Here is a 22,063-nt window from a genome sequence, read left to right as displayed (position 1 = left end):
TGACTCCTTAGGGTCCCTCCTAGGCGGCTCCCACAGGCATTTGCTTTTCTCATCCATTGTTGGGTTTTATGTAATCAGAATGCTCCCAGCCTGTGTCTGTCTCCTGTGCTCAACCGTCAGGTTCGCTGATGACCTTGCCTATATCTTCGGTCGTTTTTGACTGCTGAGGGCTCGTCCACGGTAGGCACAACACCATTCCATTGGCTCTTCCTTTCTCCTGCTCATGAATAGCTGTGTCATTCCAGTGTGGCATTAGATGAGTGAAGCTGTTATGCACATGTGCGTATGTTCTCATCTCTCTTGGGTAAATATCTAGGAGCAGAAGAGCCAGGACACAGGAGTGGTAGAGATTTGACTTTATCAGGATCCACCAACATGTTTTCAATGCTGTTGTATTTTACACCTCAACCTGCAGTGAATGAGAGTCCCTGTTGCTCTGTATCCCAGCCAGTGAGGAGATGGTCCCAGTGTCCCTGGTGTCAAAGAGGACTGCAAAGAGGACCGTCCTCTCCGCTATAGCTGTGCTTTCTGCCTCTTAAATCCAGTCAAATTTTGGTTGATCAGGGATCTGGTGGGGATGAAGTATGGACAAAGGAGGCAAGTGGGCTTAGTCCACAGGAACATCTCAAAGAAGTCAGTCTTTGCAAATTCTGGGGCACCCAGGTAAGTGCAAGAAGAGAGAGACATGTGGACCCGTGTGCAGCCCTGGGGCACCTCCTCCCTACTCGGTGCCTGTACGACCCCCAGCTTTTTGGCCAGGCTGGACGGAGGGGGCCCTGTCTGTAACACACAGTGGGAACGGCTTGACATCATGGAAGTCTCTTGTCGCTATATCTTTCCTCCCTACCCACTTCCCCACACAGCCAATGCTTAGTCTCTTTTTCAGTCAATCATTTTCTTTAACAAGGAGCTGGTGCCAATTAAAACAGCTTATGCAATATCTTGCACCTACCTTCATGTCACTTGGAATTTTGCATTATGTTAGACTACTTTGCTCCCCATTCTATAACCCAGATTCGAGAGAGAGGAGAGAGACAGAAATTCACAGAGAGGAGGGAGCAGAAGTTCCCAGGGCATCATTGTACACAAGGATAAGGGAACTCCCAGTACGAGTTTTCTATTTGCAAAACATTTCTTTCTATGTGATTATGTTTGTATGTGAGGAATATGAATGGACTTTTAAAGGGGATGAATACCATTTTAAGAACCAAAGTAGTTTCTTCATATGGCTCAGGCTGCCACAAGTGAGCTATGTGACCTTGGGCATGACCCATAGAGTCTCTGAGCCTCAGTTTCCCTATCTGAAAAATGGGTATAACCAGGCTTTCCCAGCACCACCACAACCCCACACACAGGCAGTGCCCTGCCACACAGCCTTTCCTAAGCAGCCCCATTGCTGCCTGGACATTCATGACACAGCCACACGCTCAGGGGCAGTGTCTTCTAGAAGCTCACTGTGGTGTGCGTGTGGTGAGGATTTCTAAACATACATGAACCCCTATGAACTATCTGGTCTGGGATCAGAGAACAGGAAGAGAGCAGAGAGAAAGGGTCCTGGGTGAGGAGCACCCACTTCCACCCTCAGCCCTCCTCCCCACCTTTCTCCTCTTCTCTAAATCCACATTATCTTATTCTTGGCTCCTCCCCATTGAATAACTGCTAAGTTATTTTGGATTCTATATCTTGTTAAGTCCTCTCCAGTGCAGGGCCTGATTAGCCAGAGTGCAAAGCAGCAGTGGGCACAGAGGCGGTGGAGAGATGCCCTTCGTCAACCCCCAGGCTCCCTTCCTGAATCCAATGAGTTCCAGGGCTGGGGGTGGCTTCAGTGGGTGGGAAGCATCCCTGGGGCTCTGAGCAAACAGCTCCTGCTGTTGACCAGAGGGTAGGGAGGGTGGCGGTATTCCAAAGAGAACACAGAAGGGCAGACACAACTTCCGCTCCATGCCCATCTCTCTGGTGCCACTCAGGCCTGGCGCAGGTGAGCATCCCCAGGTTTTGTGCATCTGACACACATTTATGGAGCTCTCTCCAGGGGCCCCTCAGTGTCTGCATCTGTGTAATGGGGATAATCCTCAAGTCACCACCCAGGGCTGGGGGAGGGATTAAGCAAGGTAGCACAGCAAGAGAGCTTGAATGGTGTCTGGCCCACTGTGGGGGCTCCGAAAGTGTTTAAAATGGTTAGGAGTCTGGGGGCAGCTAGGAAGACCTCCCGAGCAGGGGTCCAACATCTGAAGGCTGACAGAGCAAGGAAGGGCAGGTCAAGGGTGTCTGAGAAGGACCATCTCGGGAGTTAAAGGGGAGCAGGGTGCTCCTAAACTGTGGGGTTCAAATGGTTGCCTTCTGTGGCTCTTTGCCTCCAGGATGGAGGCCCTGTCATAGGGGGTCTTCTTTAAACCTGGGGTCCCCAACCCTCAGGCCGTGGACTGGTATTGATCCAAGGCCTGTTAGGAACCGGGCTGCATAGCAGGAGGTGAGTGGGGAGAGAGAGAAGTTTCGTCTGTATTTACAGCCACACCCCGTCACTCCCATCCCCTCATCAGTTCCTGGAGAAATTTTCTTCCATGAAACCTGTCCCTAGTGCTAAAAAGTTGGGGCCAGCTGACTTAAACCCTTATTATCCCCACATCATACATGTGAAACTGATAGAGAGATGGAGGCCACTTGTCCAAAGTCCCCAGAGGGTAAGTGGCCAAGGAGGGAGGTTCCTTAAATCCCCCAGCCCTGTGAGGTGAATGGAGAGAGTGGCATGAAAGCATATACATACCATATGTGAAATAGACAGCCAATGGAAATTTGCTCTATGACTCAGGGAACTCAAACGGGGCTCGGTAACAACCTGGAGGGGTGGGAAAGGGTGGGATATGGGAGGGAGGTTCATGGAGGACACATATGTATACCTGTGGCTAATTCATGTTGACGTATGGCAGAAATCAACGTTGTAAAGCAATTATCCTCCAATTAAAAATAAATAAATTAAAAAAGTTTCCCCCACCCTGGAGGAAGGAGGAGCCCATAGAGTGAGCCCCGGGGGAGGAGGAAGCGGACAGGCAGCAGTCTGGGTCCCAGGACCTTTCTATGGTCATGATGTCCTGGACCCAGCTATGCTTCCTGAAAGGCTGGGCAGGTGGGCTGATGGAACCCTACCTGGGGCAGGAGGGGGGCGGAGGCAGCAGATGCTGGGGGTCCACTGAGGCTCACACCCAAGCCCACTTCCCCAGGGGCCTTTGCTGGGCCTCTTTGCTCTGGGCAGTTGCTAGTGCTCCTCGATCCTCCCTGTGGGGGCACCTGGGTGGGGCTGGAGGAAGCTGGGCTGCCCACTGGGTGCCTCCACAGTGTCCTCGGCTCCAGATGCATCACCTGGGTCTTGTTCTCCATCAGATGGGGGGCCCAGAGCCCCTTCTAGGCCCTGACATTTTATTATTCTGGTGACATGACTTTCTAATCCTTGGATTCAAAAGTCAAAGATTTGAAATCAGAGGGGAACTCCTTCCATGGGCAGCAGAGAGTCAAAACAGGGCCTTGGAGTCTAGATGAGAGAGAGGCTTGAGCTGCCCCCACAGGCACCCAGAGCACTGTCCACCCCACGTGGTCACATTCTCCTAGAGCACCCAGTGACCCCCAGTGCCTGGGACCTCACTTCCTCCAAAGCATGTCAGGAAGGTCACCCGCTCAGCTAATCGGCTGAGTCAACGCCTCTAGGACCTGCCTCGGGAGCACCTCCCCCCAATTCCTCAACCACCCCCTCCAGCCCCATCTGGTCCAGCCCCCCAGAGGGCCAGGAGGGTAGCTGGCCTCACAGTCAGGACAAGACTTGCTGTTGGGTCCAGGGGAGTGAGGATGTCCTGGGCTTCACTGAGAGAAGCGCCCCGGGTTGGGGCTAAAAGCGTGGTGCTGTGATTCAAACTGTCTATATCACTGCCCAGCTGTGTGATTTTGGGAAAGTTAGGCAAACTTCTTGTTCCTGTTTCCTCATCTGTAAACGTGGTACTAATAATGACCAGCAGTGTTGGGAAGATGAGCTAACTCAGACACGGAAGGGAGGCCACCAGAAGGGTAGCAGTGCTGCCCCCTGTGGGTGAGCCCCTTAGCCAGGTATGGCTGGGTGGCCTCTGTGACACTGGGTCTCCAGAAGGGGGCTGCCCACCCCTGGCTGGTAGGGCCTGGTTCCTCTTTCTGGAAGGATATGAAGAGGAGGAAAATATCCTCATCCTCCAGGCATGGCCAGGAGCTGAGACCAAATTCGGACCCAGCAGAAGTGTTAAGTCATTCTGATGCAGAGTTGCCATCGTCTCGTCCTTCCAGCCAAGGACTTTGCACTTAGCCTTTCAGCTAATCCTCTTAAGGACACTGCCAGGCTGGCCTCGTTAGTGTCTCGCTGTTCCGAGCAGGGAACTAGGGCGCAGACAGTTCACGTGACTTGGTCAACATCGGAGCTGCCAGCTTGGGGAGCTGGGAGGTGAGTCCATGCTGTAGGACCATAAATCCAACATAAAAACCCATCCTCTTCGAGGGTTTGGGGGAGAATGGATACATGTATATGTATGGCTGAGTCTCTTTGCTGTTCATCTGAAACTATCAACATTGTTAATGGGCATTACCCTGATACAAAATACAAAGTTTGAAAGGAAAAAAAATCTGTCCTCCTGAGTCGTACAGGTGCTGCTGTTTCTTGCTAAGATCTCTCTCTCTCTCTCTCTCTCTCTCTCACACACACACACACACACACACACACAGTGGGGTCCTGGGCCACTCAGGCTTAAAACAATACAAATTTACTCTGTTACAGTTCTGAGGTCAGAAATCTAAAATCAAGTGTTAGCAAGGCTTCAGGGAAGAATGTTTCTTTGCCATTTCCAGTTTCCAGAGGCTGCCCACTTGCCTTGGTTTGTGGCTCCCTCCTTGTATTTCTTTTTAAAAACAATTATTTATTTTTGACTGGATCAGGTATCATAATCAATTTCACTATTTCTTCCTGGTGAACTTTGGATTTGTTTCCAATTCTTTGCAATTACAATGCACCAATGAGTAATCTTGTCTTTAGGATTATACTCGATTTGAAATCATTTTGTGTTTCAGAATTTGAAGGCACCTTTTAAGACATTAAAATCTCATAAAACTTTTTAGGGGGAATCTCTCCTTATTAACCTCTACAGCTCGCCCTCATCTACACAGGGCTTCCTCCATCCCGCCTTCCTTCTGTGCCCTGAGGACCTCATCCCATCGCACTGTACTTTCAGTTCTTTATACCTTCGTGTGAATATGCTTAAGGGAGGCGCCCATGCTGCCAGAAGGATGCATTTCAAGCCTTGTCTCTCAAAGGCTTTTAAGAGAATTTCAAGCAACAAATGAGGGGATTCTTTTTCAGGGAAAGCACCATGCTGGTCAGCCTCACTGTGTCAGGCTGATTCAACTCCAAAATCACTGACATGGACAGACAACAGAAAGAACTTAGAGGTGCAGAGACATTGTGATTTGCTTAAGGTCACCAAAGTGTTTACTGGCAGAGTTCAGACCTGGCCAGGGGTGCCACAAAAGACACCTCTGCCCAAGGTGCATGGAGAGCACAGTCTGTCTGAATGGGATCCTGGCCTCACTGGTTATCTCCCAGGGCCAGCTGTGCACACCGGGCTCGGAGGGGCTTCCCTGGACTCTGAGTGGTTGCACGGCTCAAGGACACAGGGAAGGACTGAACTAGGCTTGTGGGTGTTTTTTTGTTTGGCCTTCACAGTGTTTACTTTAATTTGCTGCCAAAGAAAATATATAATGTGGAGATAACAGTATCATAAACAACACACACCTACCCCTCAGTTTCAACTCTTGACCTATCTGCTTCACTTCTATCCAACCCTCCTTCCCTTTCCACCCCTGGATTATTTTGAAGCAAATCTAGATATATTATCTCATTGCAAATATTGATATGTCTCTATCACAAAGAAACTCATCTACAATCCTTTATAAAGGCTTGCTGCTGCTGCTGCTGCTAAGTCGCTTCAGACATGTCCAACTCTGGGACCCCATAGATGGCTGCCCACCAGGCTCCTCTGCCCACAGGATTCTCCATGCAAGATCACTGGAGTGGGTTGCCATTTCCTTCTCCTTATAAAGGCTATGCCCCACAAATTAGAAAGTTTTACAGAAAAAAAGTATTCTAGATTTCTGTCTCCTCCTAAAGACTTGGAAACTGCTCACACTGTGTTAGGGGAAGCACACTGATTGAAACCGCCCACCCTGGCCAGGCACCATAGTAACCATTCGCATGAGTTGTTTTATGACAGGAGATTCTGATAAGGAGTATGGAACGAGTAAGCCACCCCCAACCAGAAGAGTTCGGGAAAGGTCAAAAGGAGACACCGCGTGTCCGTCCACTTCCCAGAATCCCTCTCGCTAGCATCCACCTTGGCTGAGCGATGCGTGCACCACCAGGAAAGACGCTGAATTAGAATGATTGGCCAAAGACCACCCGGAAACTAATTCCATCACCATAAAACCCAAGACTTGAGCCACGCGGCAGAGCAGTTCTCCTGGGTTCCCTTACCCTACTGCTCTCCACCCGGGTGCCCTTTCCCAATAAAGTCTCTTGCTTTGTCAGCACATGTGTCTCCTCGGACAATTCATTTCCGAGTGTTAGACAAGAGCCCAGTTTCGGGGCCTGGAAGGGGTCCGCCTTCTTGCAACGACTGGACTGGAAGATGATCATGGGTTACAGCTGAGTGGACATTGCTCTTTCGATAAGGATGATGATGCCTACTTTGCTGCAGTCCCCACCACTCCCTACTGTACCCTACCTGGCCAGCTCAGCTGTACATATCACCTGCCTGGCTCCTCTAAGCATTTAAGTTTTGTATGAAACTGACTTAAAGGAGAAGGCAGGAAAGACTTCAACAACTTGAAAAATGTGAAAATAGACTATGAGATAGAACTGTGTTGAAGGCAGTTTGTAAAACTGTTGTAGCCATGCGTTCTGGGAAACAAACTCACTCAGAAGGGCAATGCAGATAGTGGAGTGCAGTTTATTACACTGGCGGGCCCAAGGCAGAGTCTCCTCTTAGACAAGGACCCCAACCAGTTTTTGTGAAAACCTTATATACCTTAAGTGTGGGTGCCCAAACCCACCTCCCCAAATTCCCTGAAACTGGTCTGAACAAAGGAAAAGAAAGATATAAAGCTAACCCATGATTTGTATGCCTTAAGCCTAGACAGTTAACAGTGGACAATTATCAATAGGCCTGTGGTCATACCCCAATAAGAGTAATAGAATTAATGATTCTATTCGGTTACACAGATAATTAGGGCATTCTTTTAGGTGATGGAGAGTCTCCGTACGAGCCCTGGGGCTCTCCCATCCGGAGGAGGGTCTGGTTTTCCAGTTGGTATGTCATTTCCATAGATGCTGGGCATATAGCACAAAGTCCACAGTCTGGCCCAAGATGGAGTGAGTCCTGCTTTCAAGATGGAGCCTGTTCTGTCTGTTTCCTCCTTCAAAACCACATTAGATAAAAGGCATTCTGAAAGGAAGTAGAGATGTAATCAATTTGGAAATTTTGTTTAGAGGGACCAGGGTGAAAGCAGTGGGTGGTAGAGAGACAACCTACTACACGCCATTCTTATCCACAGACTTTTTCTCAATCACAAGTTCACCCAGAAGGTGGGATTTATCCCTGTCTCACAGATGAGGAAACCAAGACAAAGAGAAGTTAAACAAGCTTCTCAAGGCCACTCAGGTAACAAGCAGCACGATTAGAATTCAAACCTGGAGGTTGTCTGGCTCTAAAATTAAGCATCTTCACCATAAGCCTGGGTCCTTTCAAGAGGCTCAGGAAAGAGAACATGACAAAGTGATGGGGCCCAGGAGGAGTGGAGATGCCAGTGAGGACTTGGGAGGCTTCCTGGGGCCTGGAGAAAGGATGGGAGCCCAGGAGCAGGAGCAGAAGAGGGGGCTGCCCCCTGGCTGCAGAAAGCACCCGGGAAGAGGAGCTTTCTGAGGCTGTGGGGGGGGGGCAAAGGTCAAGGTCACCATTGTTCTCTGGGTGGGGTAGGCAGGAGGGGGAGGATGACTTCTTATTGGCCTGCTCAGGTGAGCAGGTTTATCCTCGAGAACAGGTGGGATTCCCTTTGGTACCTGGGGCCCCCTGAATCCCCAGCCAGGGCTTGGGGACTTCGTAGGAGCTTGGGCTGGGGTCCAGCCACCCCCCTCACTCCCCTGGTTCCTTCCTGTCTCAGGGCTGTGCACGTGCCACTTCTTCCTCTTAGCAGCTGCCAATCCGTTCCTGTAACTTCTTCCTCTTAGAAGCTGCCAACTGTCAGGACCAGCCCAACAACGAACCAACCTGAGGGAGCGGTGCCACAGAAGAGTAAGGAAAAAGAAGACTCAGAAATAAAGTGGGGGTCAGGGGGCTGGTTCCATTTGCAGGCAAAAGCCCAGATCCTAATCCTAGCATGCCTTTTATCGTTAACATCCACTTCCTTGTTCCTTACAATCTCAGATCAGGGATAAAGATACACAATGCACAGTCCTCAGTGTCAAACCTTCAGGCCTTTCAGGACATTGTTTAGCCCTTTGATAATGACGCCCTTTCTCAGCAACTCCCTCAAGGCTCTGGTTAAGGGAACAGTCACTAAGGGTTTTCCACCAGTCCCATCAGTACTCCAACACCTTGTTTTCAAGATGTCTTTCCACGCTATACTTTTTACTGCTCCCAGCCCTTCACCTGGGGTTGATGAGAAAGTCATTCTTATTTTTCAAAGAAGCCCTGTTAATTATAATACAGGCCTGTGCATAGCACATTCCCTTTGTATCTCCCTTTTTTATTTTTTGAAGCTTATTTTTGGTGATTATTGGTGATCATAGAAACCAAAGCAATAATTGCTAATTGATGTTGTTGTCCCTCAACTTTTTAAAAAAATTTTAATTGGAGGCTAATTACTTTACAATATTGTGGTGGTTTTTGCCATACATCCACATGAATCAGCCATGGATGTACATGTGTTCCCCATCCTGCCCCTCCCTCTCACCTCCCTCCCCATCCCATCCCTCAGGGTCATCCCAGTGCACCAGCCCTGAGCACCCTGTCTCATGCATCGAACCTGGACTGGCGATCTGTTTCACATATGGTAATATACATGTTTCAATGCTATCGTCTCAAATTATCCCACCCTCGTCTTCTCCCACAGAGTCTAAAAGTCTGTTCTTTACATCTATGTCTCTTTTGCTGTCACATATAAGGTCATCGTTACCATCTTTCTAAATTCCATATACATGTGTTAATATACTGTATTAGTGTTTTTCTTTCTAACTTACTTTGCTCTGTATGACAGGCTCCAGTTTCATCCACCTCATTAGAATTGACTCAAATGCATTCATTTTAATAGCTGCGTAATATTCCATTGTGTATATGTACCACAGCTTTCTTATCCATTCGTCTGCCAATGGACATCTAGGTTGCTTCCATGTCCTGTCCCTCGACTTTCTTGGTGATTGGCTGCCAGATGTGGTGGTTACCACAGATAACACAGCCAGGAACAAGGTAGCCGAAGTCAAAGACTGTCCCTGTTCTTTGACCGATTCTTCCCCTTCAATGGTCAATTTCTTCAGCTGACCCCAAGTGGGCAGTTTGGCTTTGTTTGGTCCTTGGAACCAGTTTGGGGTGGTTGCTGATCATCAGTCTTGTTTTCCCCATCACTGGCGGCTCTCCAGGAGGGTTGATGTCGAACTATGTCCTCTTCTTTCCTTTCTTTGACATGTCTTCCTGGTACTCAGTGGTGTTGACCATCATCTGAAATGACGAGCATAACCTCGTCCTTTCTTAAGTCTAAGGCCCTTACACCAATTATTCATAGCATTTTTCCACCATACTGGAGTATTATCTGCAATCATTTGACCAGGAGTATAATTTTCACTAAGAATGGTGTTCTGAAAATGCAGTGTTGCTGCTGGTGTTGTATGATCCAATCTTAAATCCAAAAACTTTAAAGTAAATAAAGCTTGGGTTAATTTCTCTTTTGGTGTCATCAATATGCCATACTTTTCTCCCCCTTTCTATTTAAATAGCATATTTTTAAGAGTACGATGAGTGTGTAAAAGCCTGGCCTTGAAAATTATATGGAATACCTGTAGAATGAGAAATATTCCAATCAGATAAAAATTTTGCAAAACCATGACTCACATATGCAGGGCCATTATCAGTTTTAACATGTTTTGGTAGGCCCATGTAAGAAAAGGCTTGCATAAAGTGTGAGATAACATGAGCAGATGTTTCTCCAGGATGAGCAGAAGCATAAATTATGCCTGAATAAGTATCCACAGAAATATGAACAGCTCCCATATGTCTGAAAGAAGGGACATGAGTAACATTAGTCTGCCAAATATCACTGGGACAAAGGCTTCTGGGATTAACCCCTGTAGTTATAGGAACGTGGTGAGTAACAGTACATGTGGGGCAGGCAGAAACAATACCTCGGGCTTCCTGTCTGGATAATTGAAATTTATTCATCAAACCATGTGTATTATATGTGTGAGTTGATGAAATTCATAAGGAGTAAGACAAGCAATGAACAAAGAGTCGATGGAATCATTGCCCTTTGCCAATGGTCCAGGCAAATTAGAATGAGATCTGATATGTGTAATGTAAGAGGGGGCAGAACGAAGCCTTACTATGTTTTGTAATTGAGATAATATTGCATAATAATAGATGATTTAGAAGAAGACCTTGGTAGAGATATGGTTTCAATAATTTGTGTTATCCGTACAGCATATTGAGAATCTGATACAATATTTAATCCTACAGAAATACCCTGTAATAAGGTAGCAATAGCTTCTGTTGAACAGAGGCTGGGGTAGATTGCCAGATCTTTGTTGTGGGTCCAATATAACCGGCTTTGAGAGTTTTATTTGCGTCAGTAAAATACACAGGGGAGTTAGCAAGAGGAATTTTTTTAGTAATAATAGGAATTATCCATTTGTGTTTAGCAGCAATAGTAATCAAAGGTGATTTTGGAAAATGGTTATGAACCTCACCTACAAAATCAGCAATGGCAATTTGCCAACCCTTTCTGGTAACAAGTAATCTATGGGTTTGATCATTAATGAAAGGAAGAAAAATTTCATATGGATCATAACCAGAAAGTTGTATACATCTGGATCTCATTTTTGAAACAAGAAAGAAAATAAGCATTATGTAAGAAGTCATTATTTTCTTAGGAGTGTGGGATAAAAATCTCCATTCAACCCTGCAGTTGCCATAATATTCCTGTAGGGGAATCTAAAGTAGGAAGAATAAGTGAAGGAATTGGTACAGTCAAATCTACTTATTTAATTTGTCTTTTCTGTATAGCTTGATTTACAAGATCCAATTCCTCTTTAGCCTGTTCTGTTAGTACCCCTGCTGCTGCTGCTGCTGCTAAGTCGCTTCAGTTGTGTCCAACTCTGTGCAACCCCATAGACGGCAGCCCACCAGGCTCCCCGTCCCTGGGATTCTCCAGGCAAGAACACTGGAGTGGGTTGCCATTTCCTTCTCCAACGCATGAAAGTGAAAAGTGGAAGTGAAGTCTCTCTGTCGTGCCCAACTCTTAGCGACCCCATGGACTGCATCCTACCAGGCTCCTCCATCCATGGGATTTTCCAGGCAAGAGTACTGGAGTGGGGTGCCATTGCCTTCTCTGGTTAGTACCCCGAGGGTATTTAAATCAGAGTCTGCCGTGTCAAGGAATGATTAAGAATCCCTAAAGATGGTCACAACCAATTTATATCTCCTAATAATTTCTGAGAATCATTTAAAGTTTTTAAGGAATCAGTTTGAATTTGTATTTTTTTTGGTTTAATAATATTTTTTTGCAATATATATCCTAAATAGGTATATGGTTCCTGCTCTGGTAATTTATCAACAGCAATATGTAACCTATATTCTTTTAATTTAATCTCTGTATTTAAGAAAATATGTTGAAGTTCCTTGGCAGAAGGAGAAGCTAAAAGTATGTCATCCATACAACGGATAATATAAGCATGAGGGAATTGTTTTCTAATAAATTCAAGTGGATGGGAGACATATAATTGACATAATGTAGGACTATTAGACAGCAGCCATGAAGTTAAAAGACACTTACTCCTTGGAAGGAAAGTTATGACCAACCTAGATAGCATATTCAAAAGCAGAGACATTACTTTGCCAACAAAGGTCCGTCTAGTGAAGGCTATGGTTTTTCCAGTGGTCATGTATGGATGTAAGAAATGGACTGTGAAGAAAGCTGAGTGCCGAAGAATTGATGCTTTTGAACTGTGGTGTTGGAGAAGACTCTTGAGAGTCCCTTGGACTGCAAGGAGATCCAACCAGTCCATTCTGAAGGAGATCAGCCCTGGGATTTCTTTGGAAGGAATGATGCTAAAGCTGAAACTCCAGTACTTTGGCCACCTCATGCAAAGAGTTGACTCATTGGAAAAGACTCTGATGCTGGGAGGGATTGGGGGCAGGAGGAGAAGGGGACGACAGAGGATGAGATGGCTGGATGTCATTGCTGACTCGATGGACGTGAGTCTGGGTGAACTCCGGGAGTTGGTGATGGACAGGGAGGCCTGGCGTGCTGGGATTCATGGGATTGCCAAGAGTCGGACACGAATGAGTGACTGAACTGAACTGAACTGAACTGAGGACTATTAAGCATTCCTTGTGGCAGTACCTTCCAATAATATCGAGACATTGCTTTTTTTATTATTACCTGATGGTACAGTAAAAGCAAAATGGAGGGCATCCGATTCTTATAGAGGAACAGTATAAAAACAATCTTTAAAATCAAGGACTTTTATTTTCCAGTTTTGTGGTATCAGAGAAGGTGATGGAATGCCTGGTTGTAAAGCACCCATAGGTATGATTACAGCATTAATTTTTCTTAAATCAGTTAACATTCTCCTTTTCCCAGATTTCTTCTTAATAACAGAGACAGGAGAATACCAAGGACTAGTAGTTGAGGCAATATGATTAAGAGGTAATTGTTCCTCTACTAGCTGTTCAAGATTGAGAAGGAAATGGCAGCCCACTCCAGTGTTCTTGCCTGGAGAATCCCAGGGACGGGCGAGCCTGGTGGGCTGCCGTCTATGGGTCGCACAGAGTCGGACACGACTGAAGCGACTTAGCAGCTGTTCAAGAGCCTGTAACTTTTCACGTGATAAGGGCCACCGCTCTGTCCAAACAGGCTCATCAGATTTCCATGTCAATTTAAGTGCTGTTTTTTGTTGTTTGGCAGTGGCCTCCACTAAAACCTGTGTATTTTGAACAGGATTGTATCCCATATTTGTCATGATTTGTTTAGCTTGACAGGATATGTAGGAATTGTTACATAAGCTCCCCACTGCATCAGTAGATCTCGTCCCCATAAATTAGTGGGGATATCTGCAATTAAAGATTGTAAAGTTGCAGGTTGTTTTTTGGAACCTGAAAAGGTCAAAATACTAGTACTTTTTTGAATATTTTGCATAGTTCCAATTCCAGTTAACATAATAGGAACATCTGTTAAAGGCCAAGAAATTGGCCAATGCTTTTTAGATATTAGTCCTGAAAATTGCTTGTTATTAATATACAGATAATGTAGGTCTAGAATCAGATACAAAAGTTTGCCAATATACCTGTTTTCCTGTACTTCCAAATCCTCCAGTTCTATTAATATGAGATTTACTAGTAGTGATATAAGGTAATAATAACAATTGAGCAATATGATCTCCTTTTATTATTTGATAAGGATACTCTGTTTTCATCATAATAGAAATTTCGCCCTCATAATTTTCATCTATAATCCCCATTAGGACTAGAACTCTCTTACTTGTTAAACTGCTGCTGCTGCTGCTGCTAAGTCGATTCAGTCATGTCTGACTCTTAGCGACCCCATGGACTGCAGCCCACCAGGTCCTCCATTCATGGGATTTTCCAGGCAAGAGTACTGGAGTGGGGTGCCATTGCCTTCTCCGTGTTAAACTACTGCATCCTAATAATAATCCCACATTTCCTTTAGGTATTGGACCTTTAATTCCAGTATGGATTTTATAAATTCCCATAGCTGGCATGAGAAGTAAATTATCAATGATGGGAATATCTAATGCTGTGCTCCCGGATGTTGCAGGAAGGAGGTTGGCAATCCAGGTGTTTGGTTTGGGAGGGCTGGATGCGGTTGCTGTTCGCTGGCTGGGTACACAAAAGGAGCAGCGTTCCAGGTTTGTTGAGAGCTCATATTGTTTGAATGGGGCCCTTCTTCCAGTTTCCAGACAAAGGGGATCCAATTTTATGAAATTTAGATCTACACTGATTAGCCCAATGATTGTCTTTATTACAGCAAGGGCATAACCTGTATCTTTTCATTTGTGGGAGTAGGCTTCAGTTTAGTTCAGTTCAGTTGCTCAGTCGTGTCCGACCCCATGGACTGCAGCACGCCAGGCCTCCCTGTCCATCACCAACTCCTGGAATCCACCCAAACCCATGTCCATTGAGTCGGTGATGCCATCCAGCCATCTCATCCTCTGTCATCCTCTTCTCCTCCTGCCCTCAATCTTTCCCAGCATCAGGGTCTTTTCAGATGAGTCAGCTCTTCACATCAGGTGGCCAAAGTATTGGAGTTTCAGTTTCAACATGAGTGCTTCCAATGAAACACCCAGGACTGATCTCCTTTAGGATGGACTGATTGGATCTCCTTGCAGTCCAAGGGACTCTCAAGAGTCTTCTCCAACACCACAGTTCAAAAGCATCAATTCTTTGGCGCTCAGCTTTCTTCACAGTCCAACTCTCACATCCATACATGACCACTGGAAAAACATAGCCTTGACTGGACGGACCTTTGTTGATGAAGTAATGTCTCTGCTTTTTAATGTGCTGTCTGCTGCTGCTGCTGCTGCTGAGTCGCTGCAGTCGTGTCCGACTCTGTGTGACCCCATAGACGGCAGCCCACCAGGCTCCCCCGTCCCTGGGATTCTCCAGGCAAGAACACGTTGCCATTTCCTTCTCCAATGCATGAAAGTGAAAAGTGAAAGTGAACTCTTCGAGACCCCATGGACTGCAGCCCACCAGGTCCTTCATTCATGGGATTTTCCAGGCAAGAGTACTGGAGTGGGGTGCCATTGCCTTCTCCGAATATCCTGTCTAGGTTGGTCATAACTTTCCTTCCAAGGGAGTAGGCTTATTAGGTGTGTTTTTATTAGTCTTGCAATTTTTCTGCACATGTCCTCTCTTACCACAACTAAAACATTTAACTTGCTGATTCGTTTGTTGTTTCAAGCCCGTAATGGCTTGAGCCAACAATTGCATCTTATAGGGTTCTGATCCAATATCATGACAAACCTTAATATAATCTTCTAAAAGCTTTCCTCGTGCTTTGAGAGGGTGTAAAACCTTTTGACATTCTGAATTTGCATTATCATAGGCAAGCATCGGTAATAACATATCCCTTAATTCAGTTTGAGCAATAGTTCTCACCAGATTTTGTTTTAATCGGGCAATAAAATCAGTATAAATTTCTCCATTAGATTGTTTCACATTAACAAAAGAAGAAGACTGTTCTGAGGGCTAACCTTTTCCCATGCCCTAAGACAAATAAATCTAATTTGACTTATAAGTTGATCATCGAATTTAATTGTCTCTGAATCCCTTGATACGCCCCTGACCCCATTAATTGCTCCACAGTAATATTAAGAGGAGGATTAGCAGCTGCATTTCTTTGAGCCTGTTGAGAGGCTTCATCTTGCCACCAGGTTCAGAATTGTAAAAATTCTGAAGTGGATAAGCAGGTTCTAGCAATCATTTCCCAATCATATGGAATGAGTCATCCAGACTGAGCCAACCCTTGAATAAGACCTGTGGTGTAAGGAGATGTAGATCCATATTGTGTGCATGCCTGTTTAATCTCCTTAATAGTTTTGAAAGAGAGAGAGGAGTATGTTCAAATTGTACTCCGCCTTGTGGAAGTTGAGCATTAGGGAGCACCTCAGTCATGATAACAGGCAAAATCAAAGCATCAAGGTCGCCTTCCCGCCTCGCTGCTTGTACAGCTTGCTGAAAAGGTGAGAGAGTAGGTGCAGGTGTCTTTGGTATTGTGACCACGCCTCTAAATACCCCATCTCCCCATGGTGTACTGGGGTCTAGTGGACGAGGTTCCTGAACTATAGGGGCTCCGCCAAGGAGCCGAAGGCTGTGAGACTGGCGATAAAGGGAAAGCTTCAGGATGGTGTCCAGTTTAACATGGGATTTAGGACTCAAAAATTGAGCCTCTCTCCCCTTCCAAAGGATTATATTTCCCTTTATCCAGATATTCATAAATATGAGGCAGCCAGACAGGTGACTCCTGAGATACAGGAGGAGCAGGAGTATCGGATTCTCAGTCAGAAGAGTCAGACCGTTCAGACTGTAAAGGAGCCAAAGGAATATGAATAAGGTTACACAGAGACCACACACTTACAGGAATGCGTTCCCCAGACTGACAGGCTCTACCCAAACAACGCATCACTTCTTGCCACTCATTAAGACGCAAAGTCCCTTTTTCTGGGTCCAACCAGTAACAGTGCTTATGAATTGCCTGAAATAATTTCCAAAAAAATTCTATTCTTTCACTTTCACTCCAGAGCTACATAGTAAAGGTGTTTAGAAGCACAATATAGTCAGCATGTTTAGAAGGTGATTGCCCCATCGTGTCCCTGATTGACAAATCCACGGGGGTGTACTTACCAAATGCTTCCACTGTCCTCTGATCTCCCGGCTGGAATTCCCCACGTCTTCTGGCACTGTCAAAAAAAGCCTCAAAATCTACTTGTGCCCTCAGGACCCTGTTCAGCTGCCAAATGTCAGGACCAGCCCAACAATGAACCGATCTGAGGGAGCGGTGCCACAGAAGAGTAAGGAAAAAGAAGACTCGGAAATAAGGTGGGGGTCAGGGGGCCGATGCCATTCGCAGGCAAAAGCCCCAGATCCTAATGCTAGCATGCCTTTTATTGTTAACATCTACTTCCTTGTTCGTGCTCTAGAGACATCTGTTCTTTACAATCTCAGATCGGGGATTTGATACAATGCACAGTCCTCAATGTCAAACCTTCAGGCCTTTCATGACTTTGTTTAGCCCTTTGGCTAGTGACACTCTTTCTCAGCAACTCCCTCAAGGCTCTGGTTAAGGGAACAGTCACTAACAGTTTTCCATCAGTCACATCAGTACTTCAACATCTTGTTTTCAAGATGTCTTTCCACACTGTACTTTTTACTGCTCCCAGCCCTTCACCTGGGGGTGATGAGAAGGTCATTCTTATTTTTCAAAGAAGCCCTGTTAATTATAGTACAGGCCTGTGCATAGCCTATTCCCTACACAAATCTGACCCTGTCACATCCTCTCAGAGCCTGAGGGGCTCCTTCTCTCAACCTCAGAATATCTGTGTAACTTCCTCACTCCAGGCCTGGAAGGTCCGTGGAGCCGAGCCTCCTTCTGTTCTGTTCACAGCTGCACTTGGCCCCTAGCCTGGTACCCAATACCCAGGCCAGCGGCTGAAGGGGATGGAGAGAAGGAGGCAGGGCCACTCTTAGGCAAATTATATAAGTAGTCTTGTTCAGGCTTCAAACAGAGCAGAACAGGCCTCTGACCTTGCTTCTGAGCTGCCTGGACACTGCTCTGACTGTGAGTACCCTGACTGTTTGCTCTGAATGCAAGACCTGTGGCATCATAGATAAGATAGTGGACAAATCTTGAAACTGTTGAGCCCTTGGAGGAGCCCAGGTCAACCAAGCCCCAGGCTTAACAATATTCTAAGTTTTATAAGATAAAGCAACAGTATTAACATGAAACCAGAGCTGCAATTTGCTCACAGATGGATGATGGTATCAGTTTGTGTCCTGGGATTGTAAGTGAGAACTCCAAACTGCAACCTTTGAACTCTCACCCATGGAGCAGACATGCTGCCTGGGACCCTTTCCCAACTGGGACTCCAGATGTGCTGTATCATAGGACTTGCCAGCGCTGTTTGAGTCTGGATGTCAAAACCCAATTGGGCGATGTATCTTCTGCTGTTTCTGTTTCTCTTTGCCTTTCAGATCAGATCAGATCAGATCAGTCGCTCAGTTGTGTCCGACTCTTTGCGACCCCATGAATCGCAGCACGCCAGGCCTCCCTGTCCAACACCAACTCCCGGAGTTCACTGAGACTCACGTCCGTCGAGTCAGTGATGCCATCCAGCCATCTCATCCTCTGTCGTCCCCTTCTCCTCCTGCCCCCAATCCCTCCCAGCATCAGAGTCTTTTCCAATGAGTCAACTCTTTGTATAAGGTGGCCAAAGTACTGGAGTTTCAGCTTTAGCATCATTCCCTCCAAAGAAATCCCAGGGCTGATCTCCTTCAGAATGGACTGGTTGGATCTCCTTGCAGTCCAAGGGACTCTCAAGAGTCTTCTCCAACACCACAGTTCAAAAGCATCAATTCTTCGGCGCTCCGCCTTCTTCACAGTCCAACTCTCACATCCATACATGACCACAGGAAAAACCATAGCCTTGACTAGACGAACATTTGTTGGCAAAGTAATGTCTCTGCTTTTGAATATGCTATCTAGGTTGGTCATAACTGTCCTTCCAAGGAGTAAGCGTCTTTTAATTTCATGGCTGCAGTCACCATCTGCAGTGATTTTGGAGCCCAGAAAAATAAAGTCTGACACTGTTTCCACTGTTTCTCCATCTATTTCCCATGAAGTGATGGGACCGGATGCCATGATCTTCGTCTTTGCCTTTAATGTTAGTATATTGAAAGTAAGCTAGATAATTCTCTAATAAATACTGGTATTATTTATTGTATATAATGAGTGGCTTCCCTGGTAGCTCAGACGGTAAAGTGTCTGCCTACAATGCAGGAGACCCTGGTTCAATCCCTGGGTCGGGAAGATCCCCTGGAGAAGGAAATGGCAACCCACTCCAGTATTCTTGCCTGGAAAATCCCATGGACTGAGGAACCTGGTAGGCTACAGTCCATGGGGTCGCAAAGAGTCGGACACAACTGAGCGACTTCACTTTCACTTTTCAATGAGTGGCTTATTTTGTTAACAAATCCTTTGAACCTGAGATGCAAGTGCAGATTTTCAGGAAAACACCCACTGACCACCGTCTTCTCCCCACAGCCCCTGTCCTTCACAGGGATAGCAGGGGGTCTCCAGGACGGACACAGGGTCCCCATCGCTGGGACTGTTCTTCCCTCAGGAGGAAACATGCACCGGAAATTGTTGTCTCTCAGCCTCACCCTGAGTGAACCACAATGCTGTCAGCTCAGGAGGGTCCACCCAGCATCCTATGAGCACCTGCGTTCTGGCTCAGGAGATGGGAAGGCCCAGCCCTGCCAACAAGACCCTTGCCACCCACCATAGCATCCAGGGTACCATTAACCAGACTCTCCAGAGACAGGGGGGGATGGAGGCTCACAGTTAGGGAGGGAAGCAGGCCAGCCCAGAGACGGAGTTCTGGGGCTGAACTTTGTACAGGATGACCCAGAGTTACAGAAACATCAACTTGTTCTATTTCCTACACCCACCCTCATCTACTTCAGAAACCTCATTTGAGGTGTCCTGGACATAAACTTGTCATCAAAGTTGCAATTTAATCTCTTTCAGTTTTAAGGTGTTTGCTGTAAAGACCTTAAAATCAATTCGAAATATAAATATCTCAGCTCTGTTTCCCATCCCCCGCCTTCCCAAGGGGCCTATCTGGGAACAGAGGAGGGCCTGTGCATATTCTCAGAGTCAGGAGGGTGCTCAGGTGTTCACGCAGCCCTGGCTGAACTCTGCTGAGCTCTGGGTGGCGGGGAGACCTGGGGCCTGTGCCCCGTATGGGTGGGGTCCACATGGGCTGCACCCTGAGGTCCACACTGTCCACCGAGGCCCCTCTGGACACGTGGTCTCTCTCTGAAGCCTCTCTGTCCAACTCCAGCTGGCTTCCGTCCCTGCTGGTCCTCTCATCACTTTGCATGGGGTCTGGGACCTTCTGGATCCTTCCAGGCCCCTCCCTCTATAACCCTACCTTCACATGTCCATTCTAGATGACTTCCTCTGCCACTGCCTCCCCTGCCAGGTGACACAGCCACACTGACCATGGACTCTGAGAGCCCTGCGTGCCCCCAGGGACTCGGAGGGAAGTGAGGCACCAGTTCCCCAGAAACTCTCCCAGCAGGGGAATCCAGCACCTCAACTCTGAACTTCCATCCCTCTCTCTCCCTCTCCCTCTGCTGACCCTTCCTCCCAGCACAGGATGGCTTTCTACTCCCACTCTGTCTAATAGAGCCTATCTCTACCTCCGAGGATCCCCCTTTCAATGGGAGCTGCTGTTCTCTCCTTCCCTGGGGCGGAATTTTCAAAGGAACACAGCAATGAAACTGGAGAGTGGCAAAGGGAAAATTACACCCAGATATTTCAGAAACAAAGGTCCATCTAGTCAAGGCTATGGTTTTTCCAGTGGTCATGTATGGATGTGAGAGTTGGACTGTGAAGAAAGCTGAGCACCGAAGAATTGATGCTTTTAACTGTGGTGTTGGAAAAGACTCTTGAGAGTCCAGTCCCTTGGACTGCAAGGAGGTCCAACCAGTCCAACCTAAAGGAGATCAGTCCTGGGTGTTCATTGGAAGGACTGATGCTAAGGCTGAAACACCAACACTTAATCACCTGATGCAAAGAGCTGACTCATTTGAAAAGACCCTGAGGCTGGGAAAGATGGAGGGCAGGAGGAGAAGGGGAAGACAGAGGATGAGATGGTTGGATGGCGTCACCGATTCAATGGACATGGCTTTGGGTGGACTCCAGGAGTTGGTAATGGACAGGGAGGCCTGGCGTGCTGCAGTCCATGGGGTCACAAAGAGTCAGACACGACTGAGCAACTGAACTGACTGATTTCGAAACACTATTCTCCAACTTTAAGAGTAACAGGGACTTAAATTTTCTCACTCTAGAGTCACTTGGAGTTTCCTTTCATTTCTGTATTCCCAGAGGGAGCAGTTAGGCTCAAATTTACACCAGTTTCCAAGGGCCCTGATGGCCGAGAGCTCACACAGCACCCTGGTGTTCAGGATGCATCCATAAATCACGCCCTTAGTGAAAAAGTGAAAGTGAAAGTCTCTCTGTTGTGTCCAACTCTTTGTGACCCCATGGACTGTATAGTCCATGGAATTCTCCAGGTCAGAATACTGGAGTGGGTAGCCTTTCCCTTCTCCAGGGCATCTTCCCAACCCAGGTCTCCTGCATTGCAGGCAGATTCTTTACCAGCTGAGCTATGAGGGAAGCCTCATCCCCTTAGGTGAGAAAGCAAAGGGCTCTGGAAGCTTCCCTGAAGCCCAGTGGTCAGGATTCCATGCTTGTACTGCAGAGTACAAGGGTTTGATCCCTGGTAGGGAAACTAAAACCTTGCAAGTCAATCTACAAAAACACAGAAACAAAAAACAGGATCTACAGGTAGAATGTCTATGAAGTGCCACTCTTGGGTGATGTGCTGTCTGATTTCCCTCTCCCCCAGGTTTGCTGTGGACCTCAAAACCAACTGGGGACAATGACATTGCCTTCTACTTCTGCGCTCAGTTTGAAGATGACAGCAGTGACTATGTGATCTGCAACACAAGGCAAGAAGGAAAATGGGGTACTGAGGAGAAGATTTGTGAGATGCCCTTCCAGAGGAGGGAGTAAGTTTGAGCTCTGCTTCCAGGTAGAGAGCTCGGAGTTGAAGGTGAGTTGGAACTCTCCTCTCTTCTCTTCAACTGCCTGTCCCATGCAATCAGACCCGGTGAGCAGCCTTTAACTAGTCACGTGAGCAACATCTTTGTACAGAGAACTATCTCCTTATAAGACTGCAGTCTCCTGACACACCTTCACCTGCATCTACAGGCACACCTATTACTTTTACCCCAGACATAAGCACTAGATAAGTCACCCTGGTGCTTTTTGGCCTCCTGGGTGTTCAAGTTATTTCCATTCCTCTGTGTAGCCCTTCTTCCCCTCCAGGTCCCTGGGAACATTACTTTTTCTGTCACCTGTTGCTGCCTTTATCCAGGTGTTATTCACGGCTGAGCTTTACAGGACATTTCACATTGCTTTTGCAAGC

At 46.8% G+C, this 22,063-nt stretch overlaps 1 protein-coding gene across 1 annotated transcript in view; it reads left to right on the top strand.

Moving 5' to 3' along the window:
* LOC102268987 (galectin-9-like) overlaps nt 1-21,648 on the top strand; it is a 56,612-nt gene extending 34,964 nt beyond the window's left edge. The window contains 3 exon segments of the mRNA XM_014478519.2: nt 16,254-16,373; nt 16,786-16,858; nt 21,482-21,648. Of these exon segments, the coding sequence (XP_014334005.2) occupies nt 16,254-16,373; nt 16,786-16,858; nt 21,482-21,648 (360 nt within the window).
* The last annotated feature ends 415 nt before the right edge of the window (nt 21,649-22,063 follow it).

The sequence above is a fragment of the Bos mutus genome, chromosome 19 (genome assembly GCF_027580195.1).
Source record: "Bos mutus isolate GX-2022 chromosome 19, NWIPB_WYAK_1.1, whole genome shotgun sequence".
Lineage (NCBI taxonomy): Eukaryota > Metazoa > Chordata > Mammalia > Artiodactyla > Bovidae > Bos > Bos mutus.
The sequence above is the reverse complement of the archived record's forward strand: the minus strand, read 5'-3'. Positions and strand labels throughout refer to the sequence as shown.